At 38.6% G+C, this 13,502-nt stretch overlaps 1 protein-coding gene across 1 annotated transcript in view; it reads right to left on the bottom strand.

Annotated features, from left to right (window-relative positions):
* CFAP47 (cilia and flagella associated protein 47) overlaps positions 1–13,502 on the bottom strand; it is a 562,540-nt gene that overhangs the window by 340,528 nt on the left and 208,510 nt on the right. Inside the window, exon 29 of the mRNA XM_040468820.1 lies at positions 4,772–4,964. Within this exon, the coding sequence (XP_040324754.1) occupies positions 4,772–4,964 (193 nt within the window). The remainder of the gene's footprint in view (positions 1–4,771; positions 4,965–13,502) is intronic.

Raw genomic sequence — 13,502 nt, 5'->3', positions numbered from 1 at the left:
GGCACCTTTAGAGTACATAAAATAAAAGGTAAATGTTGCCAGCATATTTATAACTCTGTTCTACTAAAAATAATAATAAAAAGAAAACAGTATTTTCCATTCATAAGAACTACAATTGTTACTTCATGAAAAAAATGTTGAGATAAGCATCAGTTAAATAATAGATACTATTTTGTAGAACAAAGCTCCTTTGAACAGACAGTTCAAAATGTTCCAGTCTCAGGATTTGGTTAAAAGTACGGTCAAATGAAAGTACTTAGTCCTCTCAGAAATTAAACTTTATGTTACAAAACTGGTCTGTTGCTGTTCTCAAAATCACCAGGTGATTACAGGATGATAAAATTTCCATTAGCAATCAAATGTAGCAATTGAAGAAAAGGGTCCAAAAGAGTAACAAAGAGGATACTTTATCACAGGCATGATCTACTGAAGAAGATGCTGTCACTAAGGTGTGAAAAAAGGGTTCATCACTGAAAAACATTAACTATTGTGTTAAAGATAAAAGGCTTAAGCACATACAATACAAACAGCTGTAGGAACAAGAGGATAAATCTATAAGGGCAAATGTAACATCTGGCAAGCCCTAAAAAGGTCCCCTATTGACATGAGACAGGTGTTCACTTATTACACAGAAAATGCGTTTTGATGTTCACAACTCTTAGAACAAATTACACATATTAAGAATTTTCAAACAGAGGTGCCTGGGTGGCTCAGTTGGTTAAGCTTTCAACTTCAGATCAGGCCATGATCTCATAGTTAGTGGGTTTGAGCCCCATGTCAGGCTCTGTGCTGACAGCTCAGAGCCTAGAGCCTGCTTCTGATTCTGTGTCTCCCCCTCTCTCTCTGCCCCTCCCCTGCTCATGCTCTCTCTCTCTCTCTCTCTCTCTCTCTCTCAAAAATAAATATTTTTTCAAAAAAGAATTTTCAAACATAAGATGGGTAACTTTATTCTTATTTTTGTTTTTGTTCACTTTTTACCAATGTCTCCCAGCAACTATACATCGTTAGGAAAGGAGACTCCCAAACTTTGGCTGCCTGGCACCATGTACTCTTGAATAAATTCATAGAAAGTTCAGGGTTAAGAAATCTCAGTCTCCCCTCAGTGCTAAATTTGGGTGTGCTGATCAAAAGCATATGACTTCAGCACACTTCACTCCATGGACTTGCTGTGGCCACCAGATCAAAAACCCATTTTATCATAGCAGTCATCACCTTGGCCAACTCCCATGACTCTCCAAGGCCAACAGAATGAAGTCCTAAAACATTGTACTGATACTCAAAGCCCTGGTTGGCCAGGCCTTTGAGCAAACTGACTGCAACTTTACTACTCCATACTCTGCTTGACAGAGGAAGACTCCCTCACTTGTCACACCCTTCCTAGTTCCTACATCATTACAAAGAAATTCTCATGAGAAATGTATGTCAGACCTGACCTGACTGAGGTGGAGGTGTTGATAAAGACCTCAGCAGATATATAATAAGGAAGCCACCTGTCATGTTGACAACACTGTTAAACTCTCAAGAGTTTGTGGGAAAGCCACAAACAACTAGAAAATTCATGTGTTCCCCCATCAGGCTGATCAAGGGCACAATATCCATAAGGATGACTCTGCAAGCTGCCAGCTAATCAGTTTACCCAAAAAATTTATAAGCAAGGTCCACTGTCTATTCTCTGCAATGTTTTCTCCCTCACTATTGAAAGATAATTTCACAGGGTACAGAATTTTTGGTTAGTATCTTTTATTCCATTTCAACACTTTAAATACTCTACTCTCTTCCAGAGTGCATGATTTCTGAGAAGTTGGATGTAATTCTTATCTTAGCTCCTCTATGGGTAAGATGTTTTCTTATTTTCCTCTGGATTCTTTCAAGATTCTTTATGTTTTGTTTTCTGCAATTGGAATATAGTACTCCTAGGTATTAAGTTCTTTTGTTTTTTTTTTTGTTTTTTGATATTTATCCTGCTTGGTATTCCCCAAAATTCCTGGATCTGTAGTTTGAGGTCTGACATTAATTTGGAGGAAATTTTCAGCCATTACTTCTTCAGAGGAATTGTTGTTTAAAGGAGGGGTACTTCAGAAATATAACTGGTGAGGGTCACCTGGGTGGTTCAGTCGGTTGAGCGACCAACTTCAGCTCAGGTCACGATCTCACGGTTTGTGAGTTTGAGCCCCACGTCAGGTTCCTTGCTGACAGCTCGGAGCCTGGAGCCTGCTTCTGATTCTGTGTCTCCCTCTCTCTCTGTCCCCCCACCCCCCCAACTCATGCTCTGTCTCTCTCTGTCTCAGAAATAAACATTAAAAAGATTTTTTTAAAGAAATATAACTGGTGAAAAAAATACCATACTGCGAACAATTTAAAAGCACTAATGAAACCGCTTTTTGTGATACTATAGCCTAATTGCTTCATAGGTTAGTATGCATCAGAATCACATGGAGATGGGGCACAAGGGTGGCTCAGTCAATTAAACATCCAACTATTGATTTGGGCTCAGGTCAGGATCTCACAGTTGGTAAGTTTGACCCCCGTATCCGGCTCTCTGCTGTCAGCACACAGTCCACTTTGGATTCTCTGCCCCCTTCTCTCTATGTCCCTCTCCTGCTTGCTGTCTCTGTCTCTGTCTCTCTCTCTCTCCAAAAGAAATAAACATTAAAAAAAAGAAGAATCACATGGAGGGCTTAATAAAACAAAGATTGCAGGGCCTCACCCTCAAGAGTTTCTCAATCAAAAGGTATGGGGTGCAGCCCTATCCTTTTACCCTCCACAACACCACCGCACCAAGTTGTGAGCATGGTCAGATTTTACCAGCAGAGCGAGGATCAGTAGAATAAATATCAATGTTGACCGATATAATTCTGGGGAATGGAGTAGGACTTTTTCTCAGTCTGAGTTAACCAAAGTGAAATCTTTCACAGAGCTTCTCCTCGTGCACTTCCACAGTTACTAAGCACACGGACCTGTACTGAGGTACATATTAACATGGAAAGTGCCTCCTCCTACCCCAACCATTCAACCTGACTCCTGCAATATGTACCAGAAGGTACAAACTGGTAAGCTAATATGTATTCAATTATCTGGAATAGAGTAGAAAAATGTATGAAACCTGAATGTGTCTCTTTATTCACGCATTTCTGCATTCATTTATTTCCTCAAATAGTGTTTGGTATCTATTATCTTCCAGGCACTGTTCTAAGCTCTGAGACACCAGTGAACAACAAAACAGAGAAGAGTGTTTCTGTTAAGAAGCTTACATTCTACTAGAGGAAACAGACTCTCGATTTTATATATATAATTTGGAAAAAAAGCTATTGAGAAAAACAGAGGAAGAAAGAGAAGGATGGAAGGACATGCTATTTTAGGGAGGGTATTGCGATATCTTACACATAAAGTGATATGTGAGCAGGGACTTGAATGAAGTGAGAAACAGAATCATGAAGATATCTAGAAAAATAATGCTCCAAGCAGAAGGAAGTAGAAGGGAACACAAAAAAAAGGCTTTGTAAAGCCATAAACCTCAGAGTTTAAAAAACAAAACAAAAAAAACAAGAAAGAGGCCAGTGCCTGTAATGTATTATTCTAAAAAAATGCAGCAAACTCTTTGCAATTAACTTGCATAGACAGTTTTGTTGGTAAAAACAGAATCATAAAAAATTTCCAACAAATGAATATACTAATTTCTAACATACGTACATATTTTATACTACTCTGGTTAAAGTGTTACTCCTTAGTAACCTAATTATTTGTACTTTGTTTTTTGAACAAAGGCCAGATACAGTTTTATAAGATATGAATCTTATTCAATTGTTTTGATATTATCAGCATGTCAATTAGAAGGTACTAAAATATTCTATGTTTACTGTTGCCTAATACCAATGTATCACTATATCTATTTTAATCTTGATGTCACTATGTTTGCTAAAGTAATGCCTTCAAGTTAAGAGCAACTGTAATGCAAAGCCTCATTTTAAATCACACTCTTAAATCTTCTTGCTTCTAAAGCTTAAACTCTGAGAGTTCAGCATAAAAAATAAATTTAATGATTAAAACACAACCCATCCTGAACACAATAGGTTTGTTTGTACTTGGAAGGGGGGAGCTGAATTTTAGCCATAGAAACAACCAACATGCACTCTGTCTTCCATGTCACTACAACTGACACTTATGATAAAGGAAAAAAATACACTATACTAGCAAATTGGAACTTTGAAAGGAAAAAAAAAAAACCTGAAGTCTCTTATGATGCAAGTTTACAGAGCCTCACTCCATAAGGACAGAACCAGGGAGTGGCCACCCAAACAGTGGAGCAGGTCTCTGTATGAACACCCATTAACTAGTCTTAGTACTTGGACCTAATATGACCAACCTCCCCCTAGATTCATGAAGCATTATTGCACTTAGTGATTTCCAACATGACTGTCACAGTGACATGGAAGACATTTTCTAATCAAATTCCACTTGATATTAACTAAGTACATAAAAGATTTGATCAGTGTCACCTAAATTTATAGAGCTGAAAATGCCAGCAATGATGTTAAGGCTATCTTTCAGTTGTAGAACATCTCTATGAAATTTTTATCATTTCTTCTTCAAAATAAATTAAAGAAGCATCTTTTATTATTTCCATTTCACATGTAAGGAAACTGAACTTGAAGGTATGAAGAAATCCTTTTTACAGAAAAGAGTCAGGTCTTGAATCCATGGATTCTGGGTCCAGTTCTATGTTGTTATACTACAATTAGTAATAATTTATTTAAAGAAAAAAATTGCTCACCATTGGGACAGTTCTTCCATATAATATGTCGGGCATTCTCATAATTTGTGTTCATCCAATTAAGCAGAATCCTTTCAGAACTCGAATATATGTTGCTGGATACAAAACAAGGATTGACCTTTGGTGAATTTTGCACATGAATGGGGGGCAGATTACTGCTGCAGTGTGGTACAACCCGGGATAGTACCAGAACCTGAAATTGGGAAAAAGACAGAACTTTTACTAGACCTGAATGGCAAAATTAAAAATTAATATTTGAAGAGTAAATAAAGGAAGGCATCAGTATTTTCTGGTTGATTACATCCATTCAAGAGTAAAAGAAGGCATCGGAAAAGCCCTACAATAAAGATGCAAGTCACAGCAATGCAATAACAACTCGCCTGTCCAAATTTCACCTTTGTTTGAAATCCTCATGGAGGCGGGCCAGCAAGCACAATGCATATGTAAATATCCTGAGCTACAATCTGTGAAGTCTCAAAGTCTGCAAGGTAACTGTCTCTCCCTTAATTTATAAAAACCTGTTTGTGCATTTTAAGTCCAAGCCTATTATTTTATAGAAAAATGTTGTAAGTGGGATATCTAATTTCCCAGGCCACAAGAAATAACAAGTAATAGGAAAAGAACTACTGTAAGCAGGCACATTGATAACAGTAATGAAAAGCAAGAGAAAATAGTCAGATGACAAGAGATTAAAGACAAACTATTAAAAGGCAAAAAATAATCTAAGTGTCTGAGCACCAGGTAGAGGAGAAATTGCCCATATAGAATCCTGTGGTAACCTCTGTACTAGATACTGAGACAATACAAATGTTTCAAACACAAACTGCATTCTAGTTTAAAGGTAAGAAGGTGTATATCCATTCCTTCATTCAATTCTTATGTACTGAGTGCACGACACAAAGCCACTTACTGTGCTTGGAAATAGGGACATGACAACGAAGCAATGCAATCTCCAGTTAAAGTGCATTTAGAAAGATATTTAATCCAAAATGACTGAATTTCAAAATATTTAAGAAGGTAAAGTGTAAAAGGTAGAAAAACAATTTAAAACATGCTACATGAGGCATCTGGGTGGATCAGTCCGTTAGGTGTCCAACTCTAGATTTCAGATCAGTTCATGATCTCATGGTTTGTGAGTTTGAGCCCTGCATCAGGCTCTGCGCTTATAGCATGGAACCTGCATGGGACTCTCTCTTTCTCTCTCTCTGCCCCCCACCTGCTCAAGCTCTCTTCCTCTCTCTGAAAATAAATAAATAAACTTAAAAAAAAATGTTACCAAAGTTAATTCCTTTTCCAAAGTTTCCAAGAACAAGGTAATATTACACCTGCATTTGTCAGTGTTTCTGTGTGGCCTAAAATTCAAGCTGTTGTTCTACCAGGAAATGCTCTTATATTATTCAACCATGTTTAAAGACAATAATATTTTAAAAGTAATGATTAAGGGCACCTGGGTGGCTCAGTTGGTTAAGCGACTGACTCTTGGTTTCTGCTCAGGTCATGATCTCACAACTCGTGAGATCGGGCCCTGTGTTGGGCTCTGCACTGACAGCACAGAGCCTGCTCTGGATTCTCTCTCTCCCTCTTTCTCTGCCCCTCTCCAATTCACTCTCCATCTCCAAACAATTAAATAAAATAAATAAGCATTTTTTTAAAGTAATGATTGGTTTCATAATGAATAAATGGAATAGCAATGAAAAAATGTGATGTACTTCCCCATGAAAAAACTGAACAGCATGTAGATGACATGAGGTGAAATTTTAATTTCATTAGTCTGCTACAATTTCACAGAATGTTCTAAACTGTGTATAAATTATTCTAGTAAACCTTAACTAAAAATGTATCCCAAAAAGGCACAATTAATTTAGGAATTTGCAAAAGTCAGATAAAGTTTAATTTTTAGAAGCCTACCTTTCCCTTGGTCATACTGTTTAAATGGAAGAATATAATAAACATTGCTCAAACATACCACAAATGTTTCTCACCCTAACAAAATTTCTTGCAGTCACTTAGGTCTAAATACTATCAAGATCACAAATTTGTTGTAAAGAGAATACAATTTAATTCCATAGACAACTAGAAAAACAATAATAAATTAAAAAAAAAATTTTTTTTTCAACGTTTATTTATTTTTGGGACAGAGAGAGACAGAGCATGAATGGGGAAGGGGCAGAGAGAGAGGGAGACACAGAATCGGAAACAGGCTCCAGGCTCTGAGCCATCAGCCCAGAGCCTGACGCGGGGCTGGAACTCACGGACTGCGAGATCGTGACCTGGCTGAAGTCGGACGCTTAACCGACTGCGCCACCCAGGCGCCCCATAAATTTTTAAAAAGGAATAGAGAAAGAAAAAATTTTAATTGTTTTTTTTGAGAGCGGGGGGAGAGAGAGAGAGAGCGCATGTGAGCACAAGAGGGGCAGAGAGAGAAGGGTGCAGAGCGTTCAAAGCAAGCTCTGTGCTGACAGCAGAGAACCAGCTGCAGGGCTTGAACTCATGAACCATGAGACCCTGACTTGAGGTGAGGTCGGATGCTTGACCAACCAAGCCACCCAGGTGCTCCAGAAAAGAAAATTTTAAAAGAAGCATTCAAGCTTGTTCATCCACAGCCCCTACTAAGGAGGCCCACCTGGAAGTGATCTGGGGGTGAAGACACAAGCTTCAGTTAAGACAGGAGGTAGAGAGAAAGCTCAAAGAGGAGACAAGCTACAAGGCAGTTTGCTGGTGGTGGAAGGCACAGCAGCAATCTGACCTCGGCTCCTAGGCACTGCATAAATCATCCACAGAGATCGATGCCAGGGATTCCAGGAAAACTGAGATGCACCTGTTTCTGATTTAAAGATAAGGCCCTGGGGCGGCTGGGTGGCTCAGTTGGTTAAGCACCCGACTTCGGCTCAGGTCATGATCTCACAGTCCGGGAGTTCGAGCCCTGCATCAGGCTCTGTGCTGACAGCTCAGAGCCTGGAGCCTGTTTCGGATTCTATGTCTCTTTCTCTCTCTGCCCCTCCTCCACTTATCCTCTGTCTCTCTCTGTCTCTGAAAAGTAAATAAATGTAAAAAAAAAAAAAAAAAATTAAACATAAAGCCCTGCAGGCCCAGAGATCTGTTTCCCTTGTCTTCTCACCCCTATTACCCATAGTGGCTCCTGGCTCCTTAATCATCTCTCACCAGATCTCCTTCCCTATCAGCCTATATGCTAGTTTTTCTCAGAAGATCCCTCATCACTACTTCAAAGAGGAAAGGGCTGACATATTAAGTGAGAACAGGGCAGTATCCTACCACGTGTCCCAAAGTTCTTGCATCTGCACTCACTTTTCTTCCTACTCTACAGCAACAATGGATGAGCTACCCCTTATCTTGCACTAGATACCAAACCTACTTATCTTCTTCTGGAGATTCCTGCATCAGTTGCCTTTTTTAGCTTTTGGATCTTTAATTTATCTCTCCTCAGCAGTTCCTTTTCAGCAATATCAAAACATGCTCACTTACACTCAGCTTTTAGAGAGCTCTCCGAAACTTGGATTCCCCTGATTCTTCTGTCTGTTCCCTCTACCAGTTATAAATCATGAAGGCGTTTTCTACCCTTATGCTCTCCACTTTCATTCCTTTTGTTCATCAAACCAAAGTCCACCTAATAACCTTCCCCCAACACATTACTACTCCCACACCCTGAAAGTGCCTTTGGCCTCTTTGTTGTCCAATACAACAGGGAATTTTTTTTTAACGTTCATTCATTTTTGCGAGACAGACAGACAGAGCATGAGTGAGGGAGGGGCAGAGAGGGAGACACAGAATCTGAAACAGGCTCCAGGCTCTGACCTGTCAGCACAGAGACCAATGCGGGGCTTCAACTCACAGCCCATGAGATCATGACCTGAGCTGAAGCCGGACGCTTAATCGACTGAGCCACCCAGGTGCCCCTACAACAGGGAATTTTTAATCATTCTCTTAAGCAACCTCTCAATTTCATCTGGTATCAATTTCATCTGATACCACGCCCTCCCTCAAAGGCTTTCTTCCCTCCTTGTTCATCATGTCATAAAGTATTAATGCTATCTTTTTGCAATTTTTCAAGCTCATTTGCAGGATTCTCTTCCCTTACCTATTTAAATACTGGGTTTCTTTGATATCAGGTTTCTCATGCCATCTTTTCTTCATATTTTATAGGTGTGTTTCTCCCAATTTTATCTCCCAGAAACCACTAAATATGCATTAAGAAAGATCACTAATTGTTGTAATTAAAAAATAAAGATTCAACATAATATTTAGAACATTATGTTAGTAGTAGTAATGAGAATAAGTGTAGCTTAATATCAATGAGATGAATGATATTGTTACACTCTATCAAGGTATTTACATCTACCTAGATGATGGATGTATTGAGCTCTATATCACTTTATATATTCAGTAATTTCTTTTCTTACTCTCTATTTCCACTAAATGAGAAAATCCTACCTCATAATTACAGGTTCATAGAATAGGTGCTCATTTTGATTGTTTTGGACAGTCAGGCCCAACATGAAGCCTGAAATTATAGAGATTATTTATTGAAATGTACTTCATCTACTTTCAAATAACGAGCAAATGCCGAGCTGGTTGATGAACATACCACACTCAAAAGCCAAAGGTAAAGAAACTCAGGCAATAGCATTAAATAGTATTCTACTCTTCAATGGCATTCATCTTTGGGAAAAGTTTCTTCAGCTTCCACTACCAGGAGCTCCATAACCTATACAGTGTCTTTGTGCAAATTAGAAAATGACACATGCTCTAAGAAACTGTCGTCCTGATGGTACCCTTATTTAAAGTAAAAATACCCCCTTCGTTTGTTGAGACACAGAGTAGAATAGTGTTCATAGCCTTCATGAGCAGCACATAGGCTGGTTTTAGCTCCCAATCATCAACCCAAGCTGCGTAGAAACTACACAATCATATTCAGTCCATCTGTCTATTCAACAGTTCAATACATTTTTTTCTCCAATAAATCTTGGAAAAAAGCCAAACTTTAGATGCTTTAGTGATTTCTCCCATATTAAAAATTATGATATTCAAATCCTATAGGTATATGTCCAAAACATGGATAGGATTACCTGGTGGATCATTTGAGCTAGCCACTTAAAATAATGAAAATGACAATATGGAAAAACATCAGTGCTATGAAGATATTATTTTTAATCTCATTCCTGTTGGAAAATGCACGTGGGGGGCACCTGGGTGGCTCAGCTGGTTAAGCGTCCAACTTTGGCCTAGGTCATGATCTCACCATTCCTGAGTTTGAGCCCCACATCGGGCTCTGTGCTAACAGCTCAGAGCCTGAAGCCTGTTTCAGATTCTGTCTCTCTCTCTCTCTGCCCCTCCCCTACTCACGCTCTCTCTCTCAAAAATAAACAAACATTAAGAATTTTTTTAAAAATTAAAAAAAAAAGAAAAATGCATGTGAGAGTGACCTCCCCTTCATAACTAGCACATCTCAAAATTGGAGAGAAACACCTTGAATTGACAGAGATCGTGAAGCAATTAGGTAACTCAGTAGCCTAACAGTATTTATATTTTTTTCTATTTCCTTTAACAAATGACTTTGGAACTGAAGCATATTTTTAATCACCTACATTTCCCTATGAATAAGGGTTCATTTGCAACACCCTTTCTTGTGACCAATGGCTAAATGTCTATCAATATCTACCACCAACAGATTTCCTCCAGGTTACATTACAAATTAATCTTACATTAATGACAAAGAATCACTCTTCCAAGAGCATGGGCTTTCGTTGGTAAAGAGAACAAAACGTTATCATTTACTTCTTTCACATGTATTTATCACACACCTGCAAATGTGTTCATATGCTCCCTTATATCCAAATAAAGCATGCAATATTTGCTACCACATATGAGAATAACAGTTTCCACACTATATGCCACTGACATTAAGGGACATCCCGTAAAGCCATTTAAGAGAAGAACTTCACCAATTTTACTCTTCCCAATCACATTTAACTGAAGCTCATTTTCAGTTTTCCTCACAAATATGATCCCTTGTGCTATCTTTGCTTGTCTTCTACAGAGGCATGCAATTCTAAATAATGCCTCAGTAGAACTGGGGTCTTGCCTACCTTTAGCAATACTAGCAATACTCCAACTTTATAACAGAAGTTTTGAATTGGGAAAAATGTGTTTAATTAATGGGAAAGATTACTGCTGTCTGTTTAAAAATATCAAAATATTTTACAGAATTGTGCCACTATTAAAAAAAAACCCTTATGATAGACAGGGCACTGGGAACAAATGAATAAAGTGTTTACCTAAACTTATTATTCAGATATTATTAATCACCTTTTTGTTTTCCAGATTCTTCGGTAAAAATAGCACATGCACTTCTTTCAGCATATACAGATGTATCCTTTATATCTACATGAGAGCCCTATTTATATATTTACATTTAAAACAGCATTCTGAATTTGAGTGTTTGTGTTATTGTTTTTCATCTCTCTTGTGCTTCAATGACCCATTTTTAGCCATCAATACATTTTTGTGAATTAGGAATATAATGGAAGAAAATAGCAATAATTAAACATGGAAATTTAACAAGCAAAAATAAGCAACTGCCACAAAATCAAAATGGTTGAGACAAGCTATATTCCATTATCCAAACTACTAGCCAAGGAGAACTGACAAAGGCAGCCATGGAATGCATACATGACCTTTAGGAAGGAGAAAATAAGAACCTAAAGGGATTGTGAAAATCACAATCTATTTCCAACCTGTGAAACTCCCGTCAACAACACTGCTTGCTTTTACAAGATAAATTGCCAATCCACTTCTGATTTATTAGAGCTTCTAGAGCTATCCATGCTTTAGACACAATACATGGAGAATCACAGCTCTGTGTGATTGGGCAATCTTATCTATTCCTATGACTTTATCAGCAAACAATCCCAAACATACGTTGCCACCCAGAACTCTTTCCTGACTGAAGGATATACCCACTTCATAATGACACAGGGCACCATAATACAGCACAACCAAAATTAATTCATTATGCCCTCTTACCCTATCTCATCCTCCACACCCAACAAAATCCTGTTAGTACCCCCACTGCCTTGTTATTTCAGTAACTGGCATCAAATTCCATTCAGTCACCCCAGCAAGACCCAATGTCATCTTTTACCTCTCTCTTTCACCCCCCGCCCCAAGATCTATTCACTAACCAAGTCCTACTGTTTTCTACTCCTAATACTTAACAAAAGCTGCCCCTTACTTATCTTTCCCACTACTACCAGTATTCCCAGCACCAGGCTCTTAAATACAGCTCCAAACAGTTTCCACACTGTACCAGAGTGTGATTTGTCTAGAATGCAAAGTTGATTATGTCAACTTCATGTTTAAACATGAGGATGCTAACCTCATCCTTTGCTAGCTCTGTACTGACCCTGGGCTAAAATCCAAAAAGTCCAGATTCCTTGGTTTGGCTTACAAAGTCAACTACAATCTAACTTGTGACTGGGATCAAAGTCAGATTAAATTGATTTTCTTCCCAGAAACCTTCCCCAAGGCACAGGAAAGGTAGGTTCTTCTCTAGGTGCACTCATCCTTAGTGCTCTGGGCTTACCTTATCATAGCATTTGTCATGCTTCCATGTAATTATAGATTTTTAGTTACTTATATACTCCAGGACACAAAATCCTGGAACAGAAAGACTGTATCCGGTTTACACCCTCAGAGCCTAGTACAGTGCCTGCACCCTAATAGTTAAGTAGCAAGTATTTGTTGAGCATCTGCTATGTAGTTGACACTCTACCAAATTCTCAATTTACAAATAATATTTAGTTTTTATTTTATTTTATTTATTTCTCTTAATTTTTATTTATCCTGAGAGAGAGAGAGAGAGAGAGAGAGAGGGAGCAGGGAGAGTAAAGAGAGAGACAATCTCAAGACAGCTCTGCACTGTAAGCATGGAGCCCGATGCAGGGCTCAAAGCCACGAACCGTGAGATCATGACCCTAGTGGGAATCAACAGTCAAATACTTAACCGACTGAGCAACCCAGGCACCTCAATACTTGTCTTCTAAATTCATAGACTTATAGGTTGGGAAAGACAGGTAAGATGAAGTAAACATATCCATCAATGCATGAGTGAATAAATGAATGAGTGAAGAAAGCCCACAACCCAATGTCAGGACTAGTTTGCCCATCAAGTAGGGCATTTTCTTCCCTTCTGTTTTAGAGGTCCTCCTCTTTATTAGTGAGCAAAATTATAGATGATACAGCCTGGAGTTAAGAAAAAAAAGAAGAAAATGTTCCAAATCTAAGTTTGGCTGAGAGTCATGAATGCCCTTGTACATTCTTCAGGGAATTACTCCAGGAAAAACAGGATTTCTGTCTTTGACATCTGGCAAACAAACAAACAAACAAAAGGCAGGGCTGGCTGACACAAGAACAAGAGGAGAGGAGTAAGTAGGAATCATGCAGCAGAAGGAACTCTCTAGAGGGTAGGCTGGGTAGCTGGGTGCCGTGGCAGATTTAGGCTACCAGAGAGGAGGAGCAAGGGGACCTGGGGCTTCAGTACCTGCAGAGAACAAGAAAGAAATAAGCTTCATCTACATCAGAGGGTTTTATATGGCTAAAATCAGGTGACCTTGGAAGATAGTACGTATACCTGTGGACTTTTGTTTCCTTGTCTCTCAACTGGAGATTACTGCTTGTGAAGATTAAACAATATCACATTTAAAAAGCATCTTGT

Source organism: Herpailurus yagouaroundi, unplaced genomic scaffold (genome assembly GCF_014898765.1).
Source record: "Herpailurus yagouaroundi ecotype Mexico unplaced genomic scaffold, PumYag 67793, whole genome shotgun sequence".
Lineage (NCBI taxonomy): Eukaryota > Metazoa > Chordata > Mammalia > Carnivora > Felidae > Herpailurus > Herpailurus yagouaroundi.
This window is presented reverse-complemented; position numbering and strand designations above follow the sequence as displayed.